Consider the following 22,749-nt stretch of genomic DNA (forward strand, 5'->3'; position numbering starts at 1 on the left):
AATCAGAGATTAAAGAATAAAGATAAGAAGTAAGGCAAAAGATCATCAGATCAAAAAGAAAACCAGATGCTTGGGTTTAAAATCGTCAAAGATGTGATAAATGAAGATGATTCAGATTCAGATGATAATAGAGAAGATTCTTCAGTTCGTTTTCAAATCATTAAGTTTTCAATCATTGAAATATTATTTGATTTAATTATTATCCAGTTTATTGTCCCAGGCTTTCTCCAACAGGAAACAACTTCTCAAAGAGCCAAACCGCATTTTGAAGTAGATGCTAGGCAAACAGAAAGAATTAAACGCAAGGAAAAAAAACTCATGGAAAACATTGATAAAGTTCTTAAACGTAAAATGAAAGAAAAACCAAAAGAAAGTATTATTGAAATACAATCAGATGGAACAGCAAAACAAGAGATGATAGCTCCTAAACGTGAAGTTACTGCTTCGAAGAAAGTTGATGAAACTCCAAAAGAAGAAGAAGAAGAAGATTTAGTTGTATGTTTCTTCAATAAACAAAATCATTCAATTTAATTGTTATTTAGCCTTCTTATAAGCACACAGTTTTAGCCATTGACGAAACATGCTCATTTGAAGAGCTTGGACTTTCAAAAATAGTTCTTCGTGCAGTTAGGAAAAATTTAGATTTTATTCATCCGACTCCAATTCAAAAGCAAGCCATTCCTCTTGTTCTTGATGGAAGAGATGTCATTGGTATTGCTCAAACTGGCTCAGGAAAAACAGCAGCATTCCTTCTTCCAATCATACATAGAATAATAGAAAAGCTTTCTTTTACTGGTGGAGGAAGAAAGCAGTCATATATGCGTCAACAAAAATCATCATTTCACATACCAAAAATTGAAAGCGATGGAAATATTCACGCATTGATTCTGTCACCAACTAGAGAATTGGCGCTTCAGACATTAGGTGTATGCCAACTTCTCACATCAACTCTTCCATTTATTACAGTTGGATCAGCTATTGGAGGCTTATCAAGAACACCACAAGAATCTGCTCTGCGTCGCGATGATCTTCCAACAATTCTTGTTGCAACACCGGGTCGTTTTGTGGATTTACTGTTGAATCTTCATCCAGCTGTTGGAAGAGAAGGAGGAGATAAAGGGAAAAAAAGAAAGGGCAAAGATGATAAGGGAAAGAAAAATAGAGGTGGGAAAGGGAAAGATGTAATTACAGCTTCTTCGGCCGCGCTTGACATATTATCAACTATATGGTGTGTTGTTCTTGATGAAGCAGATCGATTGCTTGAGGTTGGCTTCCAAAGAGAAATAGAAAAGGTGATGGAAATGCTGCCGGGACACATTAAACTTCATTTGGATGAGGCCGCAGCAAGAAACACAACCAAAGTCATGAAGAAGAATAAGAAAGACGGAGCTCTTCAAGTGTTGTTCTTCACTGCAACCATGTCCAGAGACGTGGCTTTGCTGGCACAAGGAGTACTTGAAAGGCCTGTTGTTGTCTATCCTGATGGCCCTCTTTCTGACAGCAGAGAGAATGCAGTAGATAGCGATGGCAAACAGGAAAAGAAGGATGACTCTGCTCGTACACCCGAGTCGATTTTGAAAAAGGCAATGAAGCACGAAATGGCTGCGTCACTTGTGCAAGAAGTCATTTTTGTTGAGAGCGAGAGCGAAAGAGACGCACTGTGCTATTTGATTGCCAAAGATCGTCTTCAACGCAAAGACAATTCATCAAGCACAGAAAATGATGGAAAAGCAGAAGAGCAGCCAGCATCGCAAGCAGGCGGTGTGCTAATCTTTGCAAACACAAGGCACAGGGCACATCGAATGAGTGTGATGCTGAGGATGTTGGGATTATCAGCTATGGAGCTTCACGGCGGGCTCAGCACTGGGCAAAGACTGTTTGCACTCGAATGCTTCAAAAACGGAAGCCGAGGCAACAAAGACGGCGAAGCATCACAAGCTGGAGGGAAAGCCAAAATGAGCACAAGCGACTATGACGATGAGTTTGAAGATGATGACGAAGATGGGCAAGATGGCGAAGGAAGACGATCTGGCTCTGATTCCGCACCAACAATCCATCCATCGAGAGGAACATGCAACATTCTTGTCTCGACAGATCTTGCTGCACGAGGACTGGACATAGACGGTGTGAATGTTGTGCTGAGCTACGATGAGCCAAGACGCCTTCGTGATCACATTCACAGAGCTGGACGTACAGCACGTATTGGACACGACGGGAGGTGTATCACCTTGATGATGGTGAAGAAAAAGGCAACAGATGCTGTGAATGCACTGGCGTCTCAAGGAAAAGCCAGCTCTTCCGAAGCAGGCAGAGGAGGAATTGGAGAGTATATCATACCTCCACTGCTGGTTGAGATGAACAGAAACTCACCAGGACAGATTCTGAGGAGGAAAGTGAACAAAGGGTCATTAAAAGCAGCACTTAAAGAGACATCTTCAGTGAGCGAGGATTTGAGGAGGGTATTAAAAGAAGAAGCAGCAGATGAAGAATTGGACGAAGCAGAAGACAAACTCGAGAGGGCAGAACAGATGTTGTCCAAGAAGAAGAAGAAGAAGGATGATTGGGATCCAGATGCAGAAGAAGAAGAGGGCTCAAAGAAGGTGTGGTTTATGTCAAAAAGGGAGAAGATGACTGAACGGGACAAAGCAAGAAAGCAGATTTTGGGTGGATTTGACGATGAAATGGAGGATGAAGATGAGTCCGAAAGCGATGATGAATCGTATGGTGGAAAGAGAAACAAAATGGGAAATAGAAAAGATGGGAAATCAGGGAAGCAAAGAAAGATAAGTGCTTTTGATGAAGAAGATATGAACAAGAAGAAGATTGTTGGAGGCAAAAGTTTGAATGATAAATACGAAGTGTGGAAGAAAGAGCAGAATCCGTTTCTAAAGAAAAAGAAGGATTATCGTAGGGAAGAGAATGAAGATGAAAGCGATGAAGATGATGAAGACAATGATGATGATAGTTTTGAAAGCAGCGACGAAGAATCAGAAGAAGACAGAAGAGGCAGAGGAAAGAAAGGAAATCAGCAAAAGAAAGGAGAAAAAGGCGGAAAAGGAGGGAGGCAGCAAAATGAGCATAAAAGTGCGTTTGGACCAGAGTTGCCAAGCCGGAAAGAAAGGAAAGCAAAAGCAAAGGGTAAGTTGTCTGAGTTTGATCGGAAAATGAAAGCAAGGGGTCAGTCAAACAAAAAGGTGTGAGAACTCATCGATTTTTTAAATTTCATGTTTCACTTTTTTTTCAAACAAATCATTTCATTATTCTTATTTTATCATTTTTTTAGCTTCCTCCAAAGCCTTCAAAAGAAATCATGATGAATGCCAGGTTTGCGAAAAAGAGCTTTAAACTGGGCAAAGGAGGAGTTAGAAAGGGTGGCTTTCCCAACAAGTCACAGAAGGGCAGAAAATGATTAAAAGATCATTTTTTCCATGTATTTTAATTCACAAAATAACCATTTCATCACACCTCATCAAAACAAAATAATTATAAATATCCTTTTCTTTCTGTTTGAACTGAATCAATTTTTGAAGTAAATATAAAATAACTTAAAGCATTTTCATAACACAAAAATGGAGAAAAGAAAAATCGCCAAATAAGAAATAATTGAAATATGAAACTTCATGTGTATCAATGAATTTGTTTATCTGTCAATTCATGACTGCAATAAGATGTCTCTTTGAACAAACGGGAGATCAGAATGAAATGATGAACTTTTTAGCCAAACTGCAATTGTTCAGTTTGTCCTTTCACGATAAAATCTTCCATCGTGCTCCATTGTTAAACAGCGTGACTGCCACCCAGACACCTCGTGTGAGCATCTCACAGCCAAGTAGCTCTGCGCACTTCAGCCCGTTCACTTTGTAGACAAGATCTCCTTTGTCCACATCCACATTCATTGTCACCAGATCGTTCGTGTTGTATCCAAGCGTCGATGGCGCAACAAGTTGCGACTGACAATAAATTCCCAGTGCGCTTGTATGATCATGCAGCCCCCATCCCATCAAGCCATTTTTGTATGCAAATCCTCGATTGAATGATTGAGGAATGTCCAACAAAACTCCGATGGAATATCTGTTTGGCCTTGGGATATGCGCACGAAATGTAACAGATATTGATCCCTTTGTTATTTTCTGATCTCCAACAAGAATGAGATGATCTCCGTCATCGCCTGACACGTGAACGTGCTTTCCGTCATGCATCACCGTCAGTCCATCAGATTTGTATGTTGTGTTCCACTTTGCTGGAAAAGAAAAGAAAAGAAAAAGATTCAGAAAAACAAAATATTTGTTCCATTTCACACCATTAAAAGGAGTTGGTTGTGGACTATTTTGAAATAATGCATATGCAAATATCACACAGAATATAAAAATGTATTAAGCAAACCCAATCCTGAAAAATTCCATTTCCTTGTGGAAAAGCCTTTCTTGCTCTTCAGATGCAAATGTTTTTGGAAGGTGGTCTGTTCTTAAAAAATCTAAAATAAGTTTAAAAATTTCTGGATTTCGATCAATAAAAAGATTTCCTTCTTTGTCGCGCGGAACTATGACTTGATGTCTTCAATAGGATAGAAAGCGAATGCTTTATTTTCCAATATTAAATAAATCAACACATACGTAAAAATGCTTGCGAGCAAAGATTGCTCAAATCTATTATTTTAATAAAAAAATATATTAAGCAAAAAGAAAGGCGCATAAGAAAAAAGAATATACCTCGTAAGTGTATAAGTTATTGAATAAAAAATCTTTCCTCCAACATTGAATCGAATGGCTCCAGAATTCTTTCAATAAATCAAAGCAAGCACTTAAAAATCAACAAAAATAAAACAATAATAAGCACACTAATCTTCTTTCTCTAAGGATTTCTTCAACTTCTTTTTCTTCCTCTTCAAAAATTCGTTCTTGAGTTCTTAACTCTATTCGCTTCTCCAAAAGTAAAGCGGTTTCTTTTTCGAGTGCTTCTTTGCTGCGTTTCAACTCCAACTCAAATTCTTTTTTTTGTTCGTCCAACGATGTTTTATCCTTCGGAACTTCAGGTAAAGCAATCATTTGCCAAATCTGTTTTTAAAATGGGTGCTTCTTACCATAAAAAATAAAATTATGAACTTTTTTTTGTTAATTGCAAGCTTATTTATTTTACAAACAGAATCAATTACCGTATCCGACCTGAGAAAAGATTCTTTTGCACAAGGAGAAAAGGCTGTTATTGTCGTTTCTCTTTATAATGATACCAATTTGATCTCTCAAACTGCATATGCTGTGACAGTTGATACTTTGACACAGTTGTATATTGGAGAAGGTTTACATAATTAAAGTTGAAACGTTGATTATTTCATGAATAATAACATATTGATATTTCTCCTTATTTGAATAGTGTTAACAAATTTGTCAAATACATCTTATGCTTTGTGCGACAAGAACAAACCATATTTATGCAACATTTCCGTTGAAGTCTCAATTAAGACAATACCAGTGGATACTGAAAACTTTCAAGTTGATCCTAAAACTGCCATTCGTAAAAGATGGCTTGATATTACAGATTCTTCTGTTAAAAATTATGTACCGTTTGCCAAAAAACCTTTTAAATTATTTTCTATAACATTCAATTTTATTAGATATTGGACAGTTATTGTTCATTGCGATGAAGGGCGTGTGAGCTCAATTTCATTTGAAGAGAACACTGGTGGTTGCGGGGGAAATGTGTTTGAATCTGTTTGCGCTGCAACTTTCCCTACTGACGCATCTGTTTATGCAAAGCTAATGCCGACGGTTTTTATTTTTTCAATTATTATTATTATTTTTTTCAATTAAAATCTTTTCAACTAATAATTAATATTCGTGCATGAAAAATTGGGCAATATGCATTGATTCTACAGATTCACATTGCATGGGAAGGAACAGATAGTCACAACAATCCGTTGATGTCGGTCGGTTTGTAAACAATTATTTTTAATTTCGTTTCTTTATTATCCCAACAACATTGATACTTTCATTTTTGCGAATAATCAAATAATATATTTTTGAAATTTATGTTTTTCAATTTCATTTTTGCCTTTGATTTTCTAATAAAAACCTACAGGCCAAATTCTGTCAACTTACAGACTTTATTCAACTGCTGACTTTGGAATGATGGTTGCAAAAGAAGGAGAAAATTATTACAACCAGATTGTTGACTTTTACAAAGACATCTTTCAAAAATAGGAAAATAAACGAATTCATATGTCACATACAATTTCTTTTCATTAGAAAGCTTTGATTTTTTATTCGAAATTTCATATTTTTCAGTTGCATTTCTCCTTTATTTCTTTTTTCCTTTTCTTTTTTGCAAATTTTGTATAATTTCCTGATAAATTTACTCTTTCACCATTACGTTGCACTTCTTCATATCATTTTTTCTTTGGATTTTTTATTATTATGAGCGAAGGAAGGGAAAAAACTGTTGATTGTTGAATTTGCATAAAGTGTGTTTGTTTGTGATATAGACGACATCAGCGGTATGATAATGAAAGACAAATAGGTGCAATACAGAAGCTTATGCGTGTGAGGACAAAATACAGATACAATGCTCCCACAAGAAACTCAGACACTTTGTTGCAAAATGAACCGACACGCATGTGAAAAATATACAAAAATAACAGCAAAACAAAGAAAAGAAACATGTTCGAGTTAAAAGAGTAAACAACTGGCGGCAGATACATAAGAAATACATTGTAAAAAAATTTTTTCCAATAGATCTCGAAAAGTACCTGAAGATCATAAACCTCAATGGAAAACAGAAAGCGAAGAAATAAAGTGCTTAAGAAATTGTCATTAAAAAGTGCCAAATTGACAAATTTAATTAATTTTTTTATTCAATTTATTATTATTAACTTAAATAAAAACCAGTGAAGAACGAAAGAATTTAAAAAGAATAATGAAAACTTATATACTTGCTGAGCATATCACTTATGAATATCATCCAACAGACAGGTAAGAAAGCAATCAAATGTGCAGTTAAAGACGAAATTTGACGTGAAAGGAATCTAAAAAAACGATCCTAAAGTAGAAGAAGCAGACACTCAACACGCTAACTGCCTCCTTTACCCATCTAACGGAATGACTCAACCAATAAATTAAAAATAAAAGGATATAACCAAGTTATTTGTTCTTATCCCAAACAACCCCACTTTGCTTAATCAGCATCGTCATCATAATCGTTAGAAATAATTCCTTCTTTCCTAAGCTCGTTCAACTTCTCTATCAATGCCTTGTTCTGTATCCACAAGTGTTTTGAAGCAAATTGTGAAATAGCGTTCGGCTCGATGATCTTCAACTGCAACAGAAGGAGACACATACTTGAAGCAGGCCCTGAACAGTTGGATGTGTCTGGCTTTCCTTTCACCATCATCAGCTCCTCGCCAAAGAGATGCAGCACAATGTCTGCAAAGTGCAGCTGGTCTCTTTCTGCGCTCCCTTCCTTCCCAAACACCAAATTCCACAGAGGCGAAATCACTCTCTGGCACAGCTCCTCCCTCTTGACAGGCACATCGCTGTCTGACAGCCCTTTCTTCTCTTTCTCAGCTGGACTGCCAATGTCAGCCAGCAGCTTGAAGCAGGCAATGAGAAGATGAGGGAAGAGAACAGATATTCTGGATGGGTCATTGTTTTGTGCTGAAGAAGCAGATGAAGATGAAGGCGTTTGATGCAAAAGATTGACATCTCCACCAACAACTTCAGTTTCTATCTGTTTTATGATTTCACTCAGCTGCTTCTCCATCTGTGTCTGTGATACATCCATCTTGATTGCTTCGACTGCTGACTTCAACACGCGATAGATGTCAGACACAACAACCATGTCAAACATCTCCTGCATCAGCTGCCTCTCTTCCTGTGTCTGCTTCGCTTCCTCGCGGCAGAACCAGAACTCTTCAGAAATCCATTTGTTCAGTTCTTCTCTCTTCCGAATAGACTCGATGCTCTTGTCGTCCTCTTTCTTCTCTTCTTCCTGTGTCACACTTGATGCTTCCTCTTTCTTCTGCTTTTTGCGCTTTCCTTTTGCCTTCTCAGTGGCTGTTTCGACTGCATCAGCAGCAGTGCTCAGCGATGGTGATATTGCAGACTGTGCAGATGGTGAAAGAGGAGAAGACGAAGGTGTTGTGGGAAGAGGCAGCAAGGATGTGCTTTGTGAGATGGCAGACAGAAGAGACTGGCGCTCGCTGAGGTATGCCTGCTGCCAGTGGTAGTCCAGCTGGCACGCAGACTCATACTGCGCTGCCTTCATTTTGTCTGCAGGCTCGCTGAAGTCGCTCAGAGAAGAGTTCAGAATGAAGTGGCGGAGGGCAAAGACAGAAAACGACTGAGGGGAAGAATAAAGCGAATGGGGTGCAGAATCAGAGGCTACCATGACTGCAAACGAAGGAATGGCACGTAACAGCGACAGGAACGAGACATCGTGAGGAATCTGGTTGTAGATCCAGTTTCTGAAGTTGAGTTTGACAAGCTTAGTGAATGAAGGGCCGTTCTGCAGACGGACACCACACAAAAGCAGCAAAAACAAAGAGATTGCATTCAAAACAGACTTTTCGGAAGAAGAGGAAGAGGAAGAGGAAGAGGAAGAGGATGCAGATTGAGAAGGAAGATAATATGAAAATGTCTCATTTGTGTCGAATGATTCAAAGTTAGTGATGTAAGCACACAGAACAGATGAGCCAATAACAGACAGGGCACTTCTGAATGAGTGAATGAGGACAGAAGCATAATGAGACAGAAGAGAAGGCGCAGAGCTTCCAGAAGAAAGCAGAGGCACCACATCTTCTGCTGGCTGAAGGGAGCTCACAGTGCTGCTGAGTGCAACGATGGAGCGGAAGTACACTTCGAACAACGAGCGAGGCCCGACAACCACGTCGCCCATGACACCAAAGCAGGAATAGGCATACGACGGGTCTTTTGTCCATCGGCGGAGGTCTTCCATCAGAGAGCATGCAGCAAATACAGCAACAAGAGCATTGCATGTCATCTCCTTCGCAAGTGCAGCAGTCATACGCACAACAAACTTGCCATTCTTTTCTTTCTCTTTGGATTTCTTCTTCTTCTTCTTCTTTCCTTCTTTTGCTTCCTCGTTCTCTTCAGTGTCTTCATCAACTGGCACTTCGTTCTCTTCCAACTTCTCGTTCTTCAGCAAGTTCTGTGCATCGCTCATCTCCTTCCTCAGCCCACTTGCCATTGCTGTCGCCTTCTTGAAAGCCAAAGGCATCTCGCAATCTTCGCTTATCACGCTGTGAATGACATCGCTGTATGAACTAATCAGGCGCTCAATCTTCTCTGTTGAATCAGCTGATATCAACAGCACACTTTCAGGCTTCTTTTCTCTCCACTGCTTCACCTCTTCTGCATCCATCACACTTCTCATCACAACAAGCTTCGCAATCGCTAACGCTTCTTCCACAGAAATCACTGTCTGCTCGTCACTCGCTTTTCTCTCTTCTTTGCCTGGCACCAGAACAGATTCAATCATCTCGTTTATTCTCTCTGCCTCTCTTCCGATCGACAGCTGGCCCAGTCCAAATGGCGGTGTTGGTGTCACACTCGGTGTAATTGCAGGTGATGTTGTTGGCGTTGGTGTCTGCGATGTGCTGTCTCCATCGTCATACTCTTCATTCCCTTCCATCGTTTTCTCTCTCTTCTCCTTGCCTGCCTCGTCTCTCAACGACAACTTCCCGTTTTTCGCTCCTTTCTTCTTCTGCTTCGCGGACGCCTCTCCTTTCTTCTTCCCAGCTGCCTCAGCCTGCTTCTCCATCTCCTTCTGCTTCTTCTTCTGCTCCCAGCTGGACGCTTTCTTCTGCTCTTTCTTCGGCTCTTCACTCAAAAGAGAGAACACATTGCCAGCTTTTCCGGAGTCTCCTGATGAGAGTATCGCTTTCGGCGCATGTGGGTCGCGGTTGGATGGTCTGGCCAAGATGGTTGTGGGAGTGTATGACGTGGCAAAGGATGTAGTGACACCAGATCTGAATGGAGAAGGTGAAGGTGATGGAGACAAAGATGAGGGAGAAGGTGAGCTGTAGACATTGTTTGCGTGTGGGGGTGGGGATCTTCTCCCAGCTGAGCTGTAGTGCTGGGCATTTGGCTGGTACTGTGATTGCTGCTGCCCAAACGAGGAGTAGCTGGCAGACGATGCAGCGAGTGAGGGAGGAGGTGGTGGAGGTGCTGCAGACTTCGAAGCAGATGTGACACGAGTGGGCCAGCCGTTCTTTGCGAAGTCGATGACGTCCATCAGTTTGAATTTCACTTTCTTTTCGAGCTTGCCGGCGTCGATCACTTTCTGCACACCTTTCATCTGCTGGTTGAACTGGCCAGGCATCTCCCGCTGGATCTTCGGTCCGACACACGTCAGGAACGAGGCGAGCTGGTTCATGTTCTCCTCAATCGGATTCTGCGGGTCTGTCCCTTTCCACAGGTGGTTCATGCACTGCGCCCCTTTCTCGGTGGAGATGACGGAGTGGCTGATAAGCTCCCCTGCAAACATCACTGTCCCTTTCACACGCAGATTGAACAGCACTTTCTTCTGCTCTGCGTCTTCCTCGCTGAGCGACTCCAGCTCTTCTGGCTTGACTGCCTTCTCGAAGTTCCACTCAGAGAAAAAGGCGACCCACACACGGTCAATCAGCTGCTGCTGGAAGCGTGTTGCAATGGGAGAGCGGTGCATCTGAGCAGACTGCTGAGGAGACAGAGGAGGAGTGGATGATGATGATGATGAGGCTGAGGATGATGGTGATGTGGGAGGTGTTTGTGACGACGAGGCTGAACTGCCTTTGCTGTTTGCTTCGTCGTCGTTGCTGATGTCGACTTCTGCAAGCTTTGCTGAGAGCTCTGCATAAAGTGTGAAGTATTTGGCTTCGAAAATAGCCTTTTCGTAGATTTCTTCTGCAATCTTCTTCAAAAGCTCTTCTTCTTTTTTGTCAAATTCTTTCAGCTCTTCCTCAAATTCGCTTTCAGATGAACTCTCTTCCTCTTCCTCTTCCTCCTCCCCCTCCTCCTCCTCTTCTTCTTCTTCTTCCTCTTCCTCTTCCTCATCTTCATCTTCTTCTTCTTCCTCTTTCATTAACTTCCTCTTTTGCTTTTCTTCTTGTTTCGCCTTCTTCTGTTCCTTCTTAATCCTCTTCTTCTCTTCCTTCTCTGCCTTCATCTTCACCCTCTCCTCTGTCTTCTTCGCCTTCTTCTTCTCATAAGTCCTCATCAGCCCCGAAATCTCGCTCACCATCTCGTCAAAAGTCGACGGCGCAATCTTGTTCAGCACCGCCCGCACCTTCTCAATCACACTCTCCATCGTCTCTGATGCCTCAGACATCGCCCTCTTCCTCTTCTCCTCTCTCCTCTCTGCGCGCCACGACTTCTCTGCCTTGTTCGGCAGCGCCACCCGCGGCATATACGACGAGTTCCGCCCATACATCCACTGCCCATCGTACCCTCTCCCTCCGCCCATCCCCATCCGCATCATCTTCCTCTCCTGTCCGCCAGGCGGATTCGACAGCAGCGGCTGGTCAGCCCCCATCTTCTTGTCCTTCCTGTCTCTGAACCCTTCCCCTCCCATCCTCCCTTCCCTCATGTTCCGATAGTCCCCCATTCCTCCTCTGTCCTTCCGCTGCCCCATCGGCTGCTGTGCATACTTCTGAATCTCTCCCACGTTGAACTTCATAAACTGCAGATTTAGCTTCAGATTGAACTTCTTGCACATTCCTGTCTCTGGCACCTCCATCTCGCCCTCAGATGGCCTGAGAGTGAGCAGAGTGAGCAGCGAATAGACTGGGTGGGCATTCTTCTTCTCATTGTGCTTCTGCTGCTGTTGCTGTTGCTGCTTCTCCTGTTGTTGTTGTTGTTGTTGTTGAGAGGCAAACTTGTCAGACACTTCTTTCAGCGCAGCAGATGGCTCTGAATCGAATGGAACAGTCAGCGCATCAAGGGCTGCTTTGCTTTTGAGCACAAATACGTTTCCTTCTCCGGTGCAGTCTTTGATCAGCTGGTGATGCTCAGCCAAGGGAATTGTGGTGAACTGGTTGGACATATTGGAAGAAGACGAAGGAGAAGGAGAAGGAGAAGGAAAGGCAAAAGGTGAGGGAGACGGATATGGAGAGCTTGAAGGGTATGGCTGCTGTCCTGAATAAGATTGGGCAGAAGGAGAAGGACTGGGCTGGGGAGAGACAGAAGGATGGGCAGAAGAGAGTGAGAACGGAGTGGGAGAAGGAGTTGTGTCTGCAGAGGAGGAGGAGGAGGAGGAAGAAGAAGAAGAAGCAGAAGAAGAGGCAGAAGAAGATGGGTGCTGTGTGAACACCATCTGAATGGAATCAGCAGAAGAGGGAGGAGTTGTTGAAGATGGCGTGGAGGCAGGCTGGGGAGAAACTGACTCCAAATTGAGCTCTTCTTCCCTGTGCTTCGGCAGAGGCGCTGCCAACTGCAGCGTTTTGCTTGTTTTGGCTGCTTTTGCCTCTTTCCCTGTTTTCTCTTCGGATTCTGCGGATGATACTGGTGTTGTCTTTTCTTCTTTCTCTCTTTTTTCTTCTTTTTCTTTTCTCTCTTCTTTTTGTTTGCTCTCTTCGCCTTTTGCCTCTTTCTTTGTCTTTTTCTTCTCTGCCTCTTCGACTTTCTCTTTCGCCACTGCTTTTTCTGCATCTTTTGCGACTGCTTTGGCTTTGGCTTTTGGTGCTGCTGGTTTTGCAGCTGATTCTTCATTCGCTTTGACTGACTTGTCGCTCTTTTCAATCTTTTCAGGCATTTTCTCTTTGATTTCTTTGGTTTCCTTCATCTCACTTGCTTCTTTCGCTTCTTTTGTTGCTTTATTTTCTTTCCCTTTCGTCTCCTTCCCTTCCTTCTTCTTTTCCACTCCTCCTTCTTTCTTTGGCTGCTCTTCTTTCTCTTTGCTCACTTTCTGCTTTTCTGCTTCAACAGTTCTTGGTGACTCCTTCTGCTTTGTTGTTTTTGCTGCTTCATTCGCTTTCTCTTTCCCTTCTCTTTCTTTCCCTTCTCTTTCTCTTTCTTTCCCTTCTCTGCTCTTCTTCTCTTCTGCCTCTTTCTGTTGCATGACTTCATTAGCTGCTTTCTCTACTCTCTCTTTCTCTTCTCTTTCCTTCTTTGCCTTCTCCTTCTCCTTCTCCTTCTCTTTCTCTCTCTCCTTCTCTTTCTCCTTTTCTTCTCTTTCCTTCCTCTCTCTTCCTTCTTTCTCTCCCGCTTTTTTCTCAACTTTGGCTTTTTCTCCTTCTTTTGGAGTTTCTTTCTCTTCTTTCTCTACTCCTTCTGCTTTAACCTTCTCCGCTTTTGGCTTTTCTGATTTTTCTGCTTTTTCAACCTTTTCTTTTGGCTCCTTCACTTCTTTATCAATCTTTGGCTTCTTCACTTTCTCTGCTTCCTTCTTCGGCTCTTCTTTCTCTTTTCTCTGCTCTTCCTTCTCTTTCTCTTTCTCTTTCTCTTTCTCTTTCTCTTTCTCTTTGTCTTTCTGTTTTGGCTTCGGCTTCTTTATTTCTGATCCCTTTTCCTGCCAAAACTCTTCTTCTCTCTTCTTCTCCCTCTCCTTCCTCTCCAACGCTTTCTTCCTTTCCCTCTCGATTTCCTGTTCTCTTGCTTTTCGCTCTCTTTCTTCCTTCTCCTTCTCCTTCTTCCTCTTCTCTATCTTCTCCTTCTTCGCTTTCTCTGCCTTCTCCTTCTTCTCCTTCTCAATTCGTTCTGCCTCTTCCTCCTCTTCTTTTTGTGTCTGTGGCTGCTTTTGTACTTTGGCTGGTTCATTCACAAGAGGCTCCGGAATATTCTCATCTCTTTGCAAATCAGCTGAAGAAGATGATGAAGATGCAGATGCAGACGTTGTTGAAGGTGTTTGTTCAAACACATTTGCTTGCTTTGCCTCTGCCTTCACATTCATCCCATTCGCTTGTCTCTGATTTTGCACATTCAGCACAGCAGAGGGCGATGAAGGAGTGCCATAAGAAGAGTACGAAGCAGACGGGGCATTCTGTTTGAGAGAGGCAGCTGGTTGTGGATGGAGCTGGTTGGGGAGTGGATGCACAGGCGATGCCAACAGAGCATTCCCTTTGTTGGGCAGAGGAGCTGGCTGCAGATGCGGCGGAACTCCTTCTGAAAGACCAGAAAACGGACCTGTTGCCAACTGCCCTGGCTGCAGCAGGCCTTGTTGTTGTTGTTGTTGTTGTGTCTGTGTCTGGATGGGAGCCATCGAAGGAGAAGAAGGAGAAGGAGAAAGATGAGCCATTCCAGGAAGCATTTGTGCCTGTCCTGCGTGGAATGGGCTCTGCACATTGACAGACAGCACACGCTGCTTGGTGGCTGGAGACGGGCTGAGGGAAGACATCGAAGGCGGTGGGGAGTGGAAGGAAGCGCCTGATTGAGTGGCAGAAAGAGAAGGAGAGAGGCCTGTGGCATTTGGCTGAAGATGAGGATAGGGCAGCCCAGCATTAGGGACAGGCACAGGCACAGGCACAGGCACAGGAGCAGGGCCAGGCGAGAGAGAGGCAGAGTGAAGGGTGTTTCCGCCCATTGGGAGGAGCGGCGGGGTGAGGGGAGGCAGCGTGGAGGAGATGCCTGTGAGCGACGGAGACGTCGGCATCGGCAGCACAGGTGCTCTTCCCTGCTGAGGCGACTGGGTGGGCGAGTGAGGCAGCTTGTCTGGAAGATGGAGGGGGTTGTGGGGCACATTCTGGGTGTAGTCTCGCTGGTTGGGGTAGCCATGCTTTTGATAGGGCTGATAAGGACGCTGGAGTGGCTGTAGCTGAGGCTGAGGCTGTGGTTGTGGTTGTGGTAGTTGCTGCTTCTGATATCCCATGTGCCCATACTGCCCGTCGTTCTGCGCTGTACCTGGCTGCTTCCACATCTCGTTCTGCCTCCACGGCTCCAGCTGCTTCTGCCCATTTGCAGCAGCTCCATCAGAGTTGACTGGCACATTCGGTGAGAGCTCGTTTTTGAATGGAGACGGTGGGAAAAGCGCTGAGTTGCCAGCAGATGGCAGTGGCACCTGTCTGTTTGCATTCGGAATAGGTGAAGGATATGGCTGGTTCATCAATGCCTGCCCTTGTGGTTGTATTGGTGTCTGTATCTGTGTTTGTGTCTGTGCTGGTGTTGGTGTTTGTATGCCTTGTGATGAGACAGTCGCTGGCAGCTGAGCAGACAGCACAGGACGGCTGAATGGAGGTGATGTGGCTGACTGGCCAGCAAACGATGAGGGCGATGTTGGATAATACGGATGCTGCATCGGCTGCTGTGTGTGTGTCTGGGTGGCTGGCTGGCTGAGTGCCTGGTGAGGTGTAAATGACGGCTGTGTAGCGCCAGGCGTCTGCTCGTGCTGTTGTGCTGTGTTTACAGGGGAAGGCGAAGGAGAAGGTGTTGTCTTTGCTTTCTTCGACACAAAAACAGCTGCCTGCACTTTGTCCTTCAGCAGATCAGCAGCTGTTGCTTTCAATGAATCCGTCGTGTTTGATCCTTTTGCAGCAGCATTTGACGGGACAAATGGCGAGATGTTTGCTGTTTTGGGAACAAAAGGCTGAACCTGTGTCAAAGTCGATGGGACTGTTGTTGCTGTTGCTGTTGTTGTTGTGGCAGAAGGTGGCTGTGATGTTGCGATGAGAATAGGAGCTGCCTTGGCAGATGCTTCTGTGTGCCTCGGAAAGACAAATGGTGTCGCTGAGAGTGTTGACTCTAAATTTGCTTTGATGTCTGGCAGAGCAGTTGCAGCTGAAGAGGAAGAGGAGGAGGAGGAAGAAGTCGAATCGCCTTTGCTCTCTGCTATCGGTGGTGTAGAAGTTGAAGGATGAGCAGATTTTCCCACTGCAGATGAAGGCGATGCTGCCTTTGAATGGAATTTAGGCACAAATTCTGGCACTTCCTTGCTTTTTGCCTTTTCAAGGAGTGCAGAATGGGCGATCTCGATAAGTGATGTGGCTGGCTGAGAGGTCTGTTGTAGGGACAATGCACTGCTTGAGCCAGCTGTCTGCTTTGAGTCATCCGAAGAGATAGCGCCAGAAGCAGCTTGTGCTGACGACTGGGGCAATGAAGACAGACTGGAGGATGCAGAAGCAGCAGCTGAGGAAGAAGATTTGGGTGCAGTTGTGGGGACTGTTTCTGAGCTTGCTTTTGCATCGCTCTTTGAAGTAGAAGTAGAAGCAGAAGCAGAAGAAGAAGAACGATATTTCAAAGGGATAAAAGAACTTGATGAAGTGTTCAAATGAGTCGAGGAATCGTCCTTTTCAGAATGTGTTGCTTGCGCAGGAGTTGACGTGTTAGATGAGGATCCCGCTGGCAAATGATGTGAAGTGAACTCACTCGCCGACGGGGAAAGAGTTTTTGCAATCATTCCCGTAGAATCAAAATTTGTTGATTGTTGATATTCAGGTCCAAAGCTATTTCGAGGTACATCTGTTTCAGAAATCGAATACGCTGGCATTCCTCTACCACGGCCATATCCTCTACCGCGTCCTCTTCCCATACCCCTTAGTGGCAATGCTCCTCCTTGAGAAACCCAACCTCCTGACCCTCTTCCAATACCACGTCCACGTCCAAATCCTTGTGTCGGTGCCATCATTTGAAATTGTTCTGGATATTGCTCAAAATCATTTTGCATCATTGGCACAGAATTAAGTCCATCATTATAATAATCTATTGGGGCATCAAAGTCATCTCCAGTATATCCAATTTCATCTGTACCAACCATCATTTCGTTTGCATAATAAGGATTGTCAACAATTTGCATTTCGTTGGGCTCCTATTTTTTGTTTGTTGTTTTAGTTGGATGAATTGAATACAATCGAAAATGTGAATTATAAAGAAGAGTGTCATATTTATTGTTGTAATTGTCAAAAAAGAAGAAGAAATAAAATCCTAAATTTTACAAAAATAAATCGTTTAATAAGACCTGATACATTTGTTGACCCATTTGATAAGGCGGCATCATGGTAGGTTGCACAAAATCCGCACTATAATATGACGAATTGTAACGCAAAGTAATTATTCAATTAACGCATACAACATCAACAAAAAAATACCTTTCTTGATATGGCATTTGATCTATTGGATAGGAGCCGAATGAATTTTGGTCATAGCTCATGTTTTAATCTTTGCAAAATTCAGACTCCAAACCCATCATATTGTCCTGAACAGCTCATTTTTTCAAAACGACATAAAACAATTATTTTTGATGCAACATTAAAACATTATATAGAATCGAAGTGTTTGAAAGCATTTATGTTTAGCGGCCATTATTTAAAAATTTTTAAATGGAATTGTTCTTTTTCTTTTATCAAAGATAGAATGATGAAAAACTATATGCATAATCCTTCATTATTTTTTGTTTATTGATTTTGAATTATCATTGATTTTTTAAAAATATTTCGCATTATTGAGATTATTTTGGAAATTAGAGAATGTTTCATAAAATATTTCAATTTTCTTTTAATTCAGAAGCATATTTTTCAATATAAAAAATAATAAATTGAGAAATATTGGACTTTGATTTTTTGTATGCCCATTAGAATTATTTCATTCAGAAGAGTAATGGTTTTCTTTTAAATAAAAAATTTGAGAGAGTGTTTTTTTCAAAACAATACCACATTGGGCTGCGAATGTGAAAAATAAAGAAGAAAAAATTTTTTTAGGCTTAGGGATTATGAAAATAACTTTTTCTTTTTAATATCTCCGAAAAATTATCATAATCGTCATAGAACGATTCACAAAAATCGTCCTTCGCCATTTTTAACAATTTCACTTGGAGCATTCACAATCAATAAATAAAAATAGATTTTATCTCCAAAATGAGAACAATGATCGTTAATAACGCGCTTTTCACAGATCAAACCCATTAATTGCTTTTGTATTTCACTGTTGTCAAAAATGTCAGAATGTTTGAAATTTTTTTTAGAATTTATTGTTGTTTATATTTATTGATTTTATAGTTCCAACTATCGCTGATTTGGAAGAAACTGTTGCAGCTATCCGTGCGAAGGCTCCAGGATTTCAGCCAAAGATTGGTTTGATAAATTTTTTAAATAAATATTATGATTTTCTTTTATTTATTATTTTTGAAATAGGTATCATTCTTGGAACTGGATTGAGCGGAATGGGAGAACAATTGGATGAATCCCCAGCGAAAATTGTTATGCCATATGCTGAAGTCCCTCATTTTGCAAAATCAACAGTTATCGGACATGCTGGAAATCTCCTTCTTGGCTACATCAATGGAGTTCCTGTAATGTGCATGCAAGGAAGATTCCATTATTATGAAGGATACTCTCTCAATCAGGTAACATATCCTGTTAGAGTCATGGCAAAAATGGGAGTAAAAGGACTTGTTGTTTCAAATGCAGCAGGATGCTTAAATGCTGATTGGCAAGTTGGCGATATTGCACTTATCACAGATCATATTAATTTCCAAGGAACAAATCCTCTTATTGGACCAAACAAAGACTTTTTCCCCCCTTATTCAACAAGATTTCCTGATATGAGCGACTGCTACGATAAAAAAATGCGTGAAGCTGTGAAAGAAGTTGCAGCGAAGAAGGATCTTAAACTTCGCGAAGGTGTTTATTTTGCTATGTCAGGACCTTCATATGAAACAAGTTTGTATTTCAAAAAAATATGTTTTTTGTAATAAAGTTAAAAAAAATTTTTTTTTCTTTTTGTTTTATTAAAAAATATTAGGCGCTGAGCACAAATTCATTAAAATTGTTGGAGGAGATTTTGTTGGCATGTCAACTGCTCCTGAGGTTATTGTTGCCCGTCACAGCGGACTACGTTGCGTTGGATTTAGCGTTATGACTAACATGTGTGTTCCAGGTGTTGTTGCTGATCATGCTGTCATCGGTGATGTTGGGCGTTCTGCTGGTGACAGACTTGTTCCACTTCTTCGTGATTCCCTCCCTGGAATTGCTGCTCAACTTTAAGTGTCCTTATTCTGGAGTGCTCTTTATTTTGTTTCTGAATGTTATGGATTTTAATTTATTTTTGGCTTTTAATTCGCATTACTTTTTGATCAGTTGGCATCTGTTATTATAAGTTGTGTTGGCATTCTTTTCTCTTTATTTAATGGGATATCCGTTGGATTAATCAGATAAGATTTGTTAATAGTTAATTAATTGATGGAAATTTTATTTTTGTTGGAAAATACTCAAAAAAAAATTAAAGAAAAAAGAAAATGTTTTTTTACAAGGAAATCAATTTGTCAAAAACATAATGAAACAAGGAAAAATGATCACTTTGCGTTAAGAGTTACACCCACCACAGTTTTGTTCGTTTTGAGTAATTTTTCTCTGATGTGATCAGACCATCTTGTAATTTCGCCAATTGTAACAGCGATGCGCTCTTCTCCGTAGCATTCCTTTGCCAACGCTGCAAATCGTGCGTGAAGTGCTGTGACATGATTCTAAACAAAACAGAAAGGAAAGGAATAAAAAAAAAATAATGTCATTCAAAATAAAACAAAAGTTTGGTTCAAAATGATAGATATATCAAAGTGGGTGATATTTAATGAAATATAATAAAATAAAATAATTAAAAGATAAATTGGAATAATAATTATTAAAAGAGAGCACACCGAAACAGTAACAGTAATCTGGCTGAAGAGATGATAATCTGATGCGAATGAGTCTCTGATCCTCCTCCGAATGGAGCGAAATGCGTCTTCCATCGACGAGTTGAACTCGTTGTTGATCGCATCAAACTTCTTCTTCGAGAACTTCTCGTCAAATTGTATGTCTGTTGGCTGTCTAAGTGTCCTCTTGATAAGCTCAGCGTCTTTGATGAACGAGATCACCGGGCGGAGTGCATCAGCCACCAGAACAGCAGCATACTCATCCAGCAGCTCGTCATACCGCTTCTTCCAGTTGCCCGACAGCCGCTCGAGCGCCAGGGCTATGCTCTTTGCCGTCTGCGCTGAGCACACGATGGGGTTGGCATCGAGCGTCTCGCTGGCATAGTTCCCAGCCAGATGGATGGACGAGGACGCGCTGATGGGCGTGCAGACAGCTGTCGGGTTCGTCTTCATCGATGAGATGATGTGCCACAAGTAGTGGATGTTCTCTAGCCGCATCGCACTCGACATCTCCGCCGGAAACTGCGTCGACGGCTGCGTCGCCCGGTCAAGTGCCTCGACCGCCTTCTGTGCGCAGTCTGTGTAGAAGAAGTGCGACTTGCCGAAGGCTGTGTCCCCTCCCCCGCCCTGATACGCCTCTCCAACAAACGCAAAGAGGATCGGCAGGCGCGCAATGAACGTGGCGACCGCCGTGGGCTTACTGGTGTATGTGCCTAGCTGCTGCAAGCCGTTGAGGTAGCTGGAGGTGATGCGCTTCTGGATGAGCTCCTGGACAGCTGGCTGGAGGCGAGAGAGAATGTTAACCAGAAACGGAGTCAGCGCAGAAAGAGGCTGGATGTAGTTGGCGATGATGGCTGAGATGGAGATGAGGATGAAGTCGTTGTAGGAGCACGCAGTGTCGATCAGCTCTTTGAACACTTTGTCCAAGTCTTTGAATATTGCAGACAGCAATATCTGGACTGATGTTTCTCGTCTTGCTGCTTTCTCTGCTGCTGCTGAAGTTGGCTTTCCTTTCGCCTTAAGAGTTGATCCAGAAGTAGCAGTAGTTGAAGAAGAAGATGATGATGAAGTTGCAGTTTCTTCTTCCTCTTCCTCTTCTTCAATGCCAAGCTCCACCACTGGGAAGAAGAAAGAAGAGAGGAACATCTGCTCGATGATGCAAACGCGGCACACCTTTGCGAAGAAGAGGATGAATAGCTCGACAAGCGACAGGCTCGTCATGTCTACGTCTTCTTCGCACCAGAACTGCCGCGGCATCACCGACGGTGTGGGGACAGCGTCTGACGACTGGTCGTATGAAGAGGAAGAGGACGAGTGTCTCAGCAAAGTGGACGATGTGGTGGAAGCAGAGGCCACTGTCAGCAAAGAGACCGAAGCGCCCCGTTGAAGAGAAGGCTTGGCGAACCGGTCGAGTGAAGATGACACGCCAGATATAAGTTGGGTTGAAGGAGAAGGGCAGGTGGAAGAAGAAGAAGAAGAAGAGGATGATGATGATGATGATGATGATGGAAGAGATGACGAGGAAGCAGAATCGCCAGAACCAATTGAAGAGGCAACACGAGAATTAGAGCGGTCGAATGTGCGGATGATGTATTGCTTGTCGCTCAAAGAAAGCTTTCCTGTGTCGACAAAGTTGATCTTCACGTAGCTCTTCTGCTTTGATATCATCGACTTCACGTTGTTCAGAAACTGTGTGATCTCTGCCGTATACACCGCCCCAACCTGCTCGGCGTAGAAGACTGCCAGCTCGTTGACGGTGGAGTTCGTAGGCATCCCGGGAAGCGGGTGTTCGTGCATCAGCTGCAGCGCCTCAATCATCGATTGATACTTCATCACTGCATTGTGAAGCGGGCGGTGGCTCATAAGTCTGCCATGTGTCTTCACTGTATGTGAAAAGAACAACACAAAAAGAAAGAAAGAAAGAAAGAATTTAAATGGAAATTTTCAAACAGATACAGAAATGTGTTTGTAAAAATAAATTATTGAATTGAAATTCATTAACAATCAATTACCAACCCTTACTCGGTAAATTTCTATCTTTATATTCTGAGATGTGTGTCGGTATTGCCGCTCTCATAAATTGATTAATTTGCCTGTTAAATGAAGACACGGCATGAACGTGTTGCGATTTAATTTCCTTTACCATCATTAAATCTTTAAGTTCAGAAAGATCTACAACTGTTGGGGATGGAGTCTCCCTTTTTGGAGTATCAAGGGGTAAAGAATTTGAAGGTTTTTGTACATTTTGCTGGTGAATTGTAAAATCTAGATAATCGTCATCATTATCTCCGGTAAGATGATCATAAGTAGTTTCTAATTTTTTCCTAGACAAAATTATTACATCTTTTGTTATTCTCAGCATTTCATCTTGACCATCAGGTAATTTGAGAGTCTCGATTATCTGAAGTGTTTCATCTGGTATTTTAATGGATTCTATTGCCTCAAATACACGCTGAATCTTCCGATGAGAACGTTCTGTTCGAACAAGTCGAGTATGATCCTTTTCGAGTTTTGCAAGTGATTCTTTCATGTTATCCAGTCCGCCTTGAGCTGTTTCTTCAAATTTTTTTACATGCTCGTGCGAATCTGAAAGAGCAGAGAGTTGATGCATCACATCCCCAAAATGTTTACACGCTTGTAAAAACTGCTGGGTACTCTCTTTTTCAAATCTTTGGAGATTTAAAACAAGCATATTTTCATATTGACTGGCTGAAAGTCCTTTTTCCCATCCTGCAAGCAATTTTTGAAGTTCATCTTCTTCTTCTGTGCTAAGTGTGAATGAATCTGCGTCAGTCGATCCAATCCTGTGATAGATAATTACAAAATTAAATTTTTGTTTGTTAACATAAAATACAATGAATGAGATTATGAACTGCAAACATTTGACGCTCTTGGAGCGTTATTTATTTTGTAATAACGTTTGTTATTATTTATCATTCCATAATAAATTTTTCAATTGAAATTTTTGAATGTCATTTACGATTTGTGGTGAAATTTTTTGCATTTGTTTAATAATAAACATTTAATGGAAAATTTTTTTGCATTCATATCACAAAATGTCTTGTTTTCTTTGTTTAAAATGAAGGATAAGTTAAAATTTGAGAAAAATACTGGAAAGTGAAGAATGGAACAATATTCATAAAGAGTGAATTTTTATCTTATCTGGTTTGTATTCAAAAAAATGGAACTGACTCAAACTCTTTG

At 42.0% G+C, this 22,749-nt stretch overlaps 6 protein-coding genes across 6 annotated transcripts; 3 read left to right on the top strand and 3 right to left on the bottom strand.

Moving 5' to 3' along the window:
* Window positions 1–33: 33 nt before the first annotated feature.
* Window positions 34–3,512, top strand: MONOS_1778 (putative DEAD DEAH box RNA helicase). The gene is made up of 4 exons (XM_067870733.1): window positions 34–144; window positions 208–495; window positions 543–3,194; window positions 3,284–3,512. The coding sequence occupies exons 1-4, from the start codon at window positions 67–69 to the stop codon at window positions 3,407–3,409; spliced, it is 3,144 nt and encodes a 1,047-aa protein (XP_067734552.1). The 5' UTR covers window positions 34–66; the 3' UTR covers window positions 3,410–3,512.
* A 234-nt stretch (window positions 3,513–3,746) lies between these two features.
* Window positions 3,747–5,045, bottom strand: MONOS_1779 (uncharacterized protein; the record flags this gene model as incomplete). The annotated part of the gene is made up of 6 exons (XM_067870743.1): window positions 3,747–4,240; window positions 4,301–4,323; window positions 4,384–4,464; window positions 4,614–4,646; window positions 4,710–4,777; window positions 4,839–5,045. 6 exons carry the CDS (start codon window positions 5,043–5,045, stop codon window positions 3,747–3,749), a joined length of 906 nt encoding a protein of 301 aa, XP_067734553.1.
* A 51-nt stretch (window positions 5,046–5,096) lies between these two features.
* MONOS_1780 (uncharacterized protein) lies at window positions 5,097–6,457 on the top strand (the record flags this gene model as incomplete). The annotated part of the gene is made up of 5 exons (XM_067870755.1): window positions 5,097–5,295; window positions 5,371–5,560; window positions 5,612–5,765; window positions 5,873–5,927; window positions 6,076–6,457. 5 exons carry the CDS (start codon window positions 5,097–5,099, stop codon window positions 6,195–6,197), a joined length of 720 nt encoding a protein of 239 aa, XP_067734554.1. The 3' UTR covers window positions 6,198–6,457.
* Window positions 6,410–17,067, bottom strand: MONOS_1781 (uncharacterized protein; the record flags this gene model as incomplete). Its single annotated transcript, XM_067870766.1, has 3 exons — window positions 6,410–16,725; window positions 16,876–16,936; window positions 17,006–17,067. 3 exons carry the CDS (start codon window positions 17,065–17,067, stop codon window positions 7,168–7,170), a joined length of 9,681 nt encoding a protein of 3,226 aa, XP_067734555.1. The 3' UTR covers window positions 6,410–7,167.
* A 752-nt stretch (window positions 17,068–17,819) lies between these two features.
* Window positions 17,820–19,150, top strand: MONOS_1782 (purine nucleoside phosphorylase). Its single transcript, XM_067870777.1, has 4 exons — window positions 17,820–17,859; window positions 17,912–17,986; window positions 18,047–18,574; window positions 18,657–19,150. Exons 1-4 carry the CDS (start codon window positions 17,850–17,852, stop codon window positions 18,896–18,898), a joined length of 855 nt encoding a protein of 284 aa, XP_067734556.1. The 5' UTR covers window positions 17,820–17,849; the 3' UTR covers window positions 18,899–19,150.
* On the bottom strand, window positions 19,086–22,237 carry MONOS_1783 (putative Exocyst complex component Sec3; the record flags this gene model as incomplete). The annotated part of the gene is made up of 3 exons (XM_067870788.1): window positions 19,086–19,377; window positions 19,549–21,428; window positions 21,562–22,237. The coding sequence occupies 3 exons, from the start codon at window positions 22,235–22,237 to the stop codon at window positions 19,207–19,209; spliced, it is 2,727 nt and encodes a 908-aa protein (XP_067734557.1). The 3' UTR covers window positions 19,086–19,206.
* Window positions 22,238–22,749: the final 512 nt, after the last annotated feature.

This window comes from Monocercomonoides exilis, assembly GCF_001643675.1.
Source record: "Monocercomonoides exilis strain PA203 chromosome Unknown scaffold4-2303458, whole genome shotgun sequence".
In the NCBI taxonomy this organism is placed as follows: Eukaryota; Preaxostyla; order Oxymonadida; family Polymastigidae; genus Monocercomonoides; species Monocercomonoides exilis.

Excerpts from the sequence above, each read along its gene's own strand:
- MONOS_1778 (XM_067870733.1), top strand. The coding sequence starts at position 67 with ATGCTTGGGTTTAAAATCGTCAAAGATGTGATAAATGAAGATGATTCA. Across the intron at positions 496-542 it reads AAGAAGAAGAAGATTTAGTT|CCTTCTTATAAGCACACAGT; the intron begins GTATGTTTCTTC and ends ATTGTTATTTAG. Across the intron at positions 3,195-3,283 it reads GGGGTCAGTCAAACAAAAAG|CTTCCTCCAAAGCCTTCAAA; the intron begins GTGTGAGAACTC and ends TCATTTTTTTAG.
- MONOS_1782 (XM_067870777.1), top strand. Across the intron at positions 17,987-18,046 it reads AGGATTTCAGCCAAAGATTG|GTATCATTCTTGGAACTGGA; the intron begins GTTTGATAAATT and ends TTTTTGAAATAG. Across the intron at positions 18,575-18,656 it reads AGGACCTTCATATGAAACAA|GCGCTGAGCACAAATTCATT; the intron begins GTTTGTATTTCA and ends AAAAAATATTAG.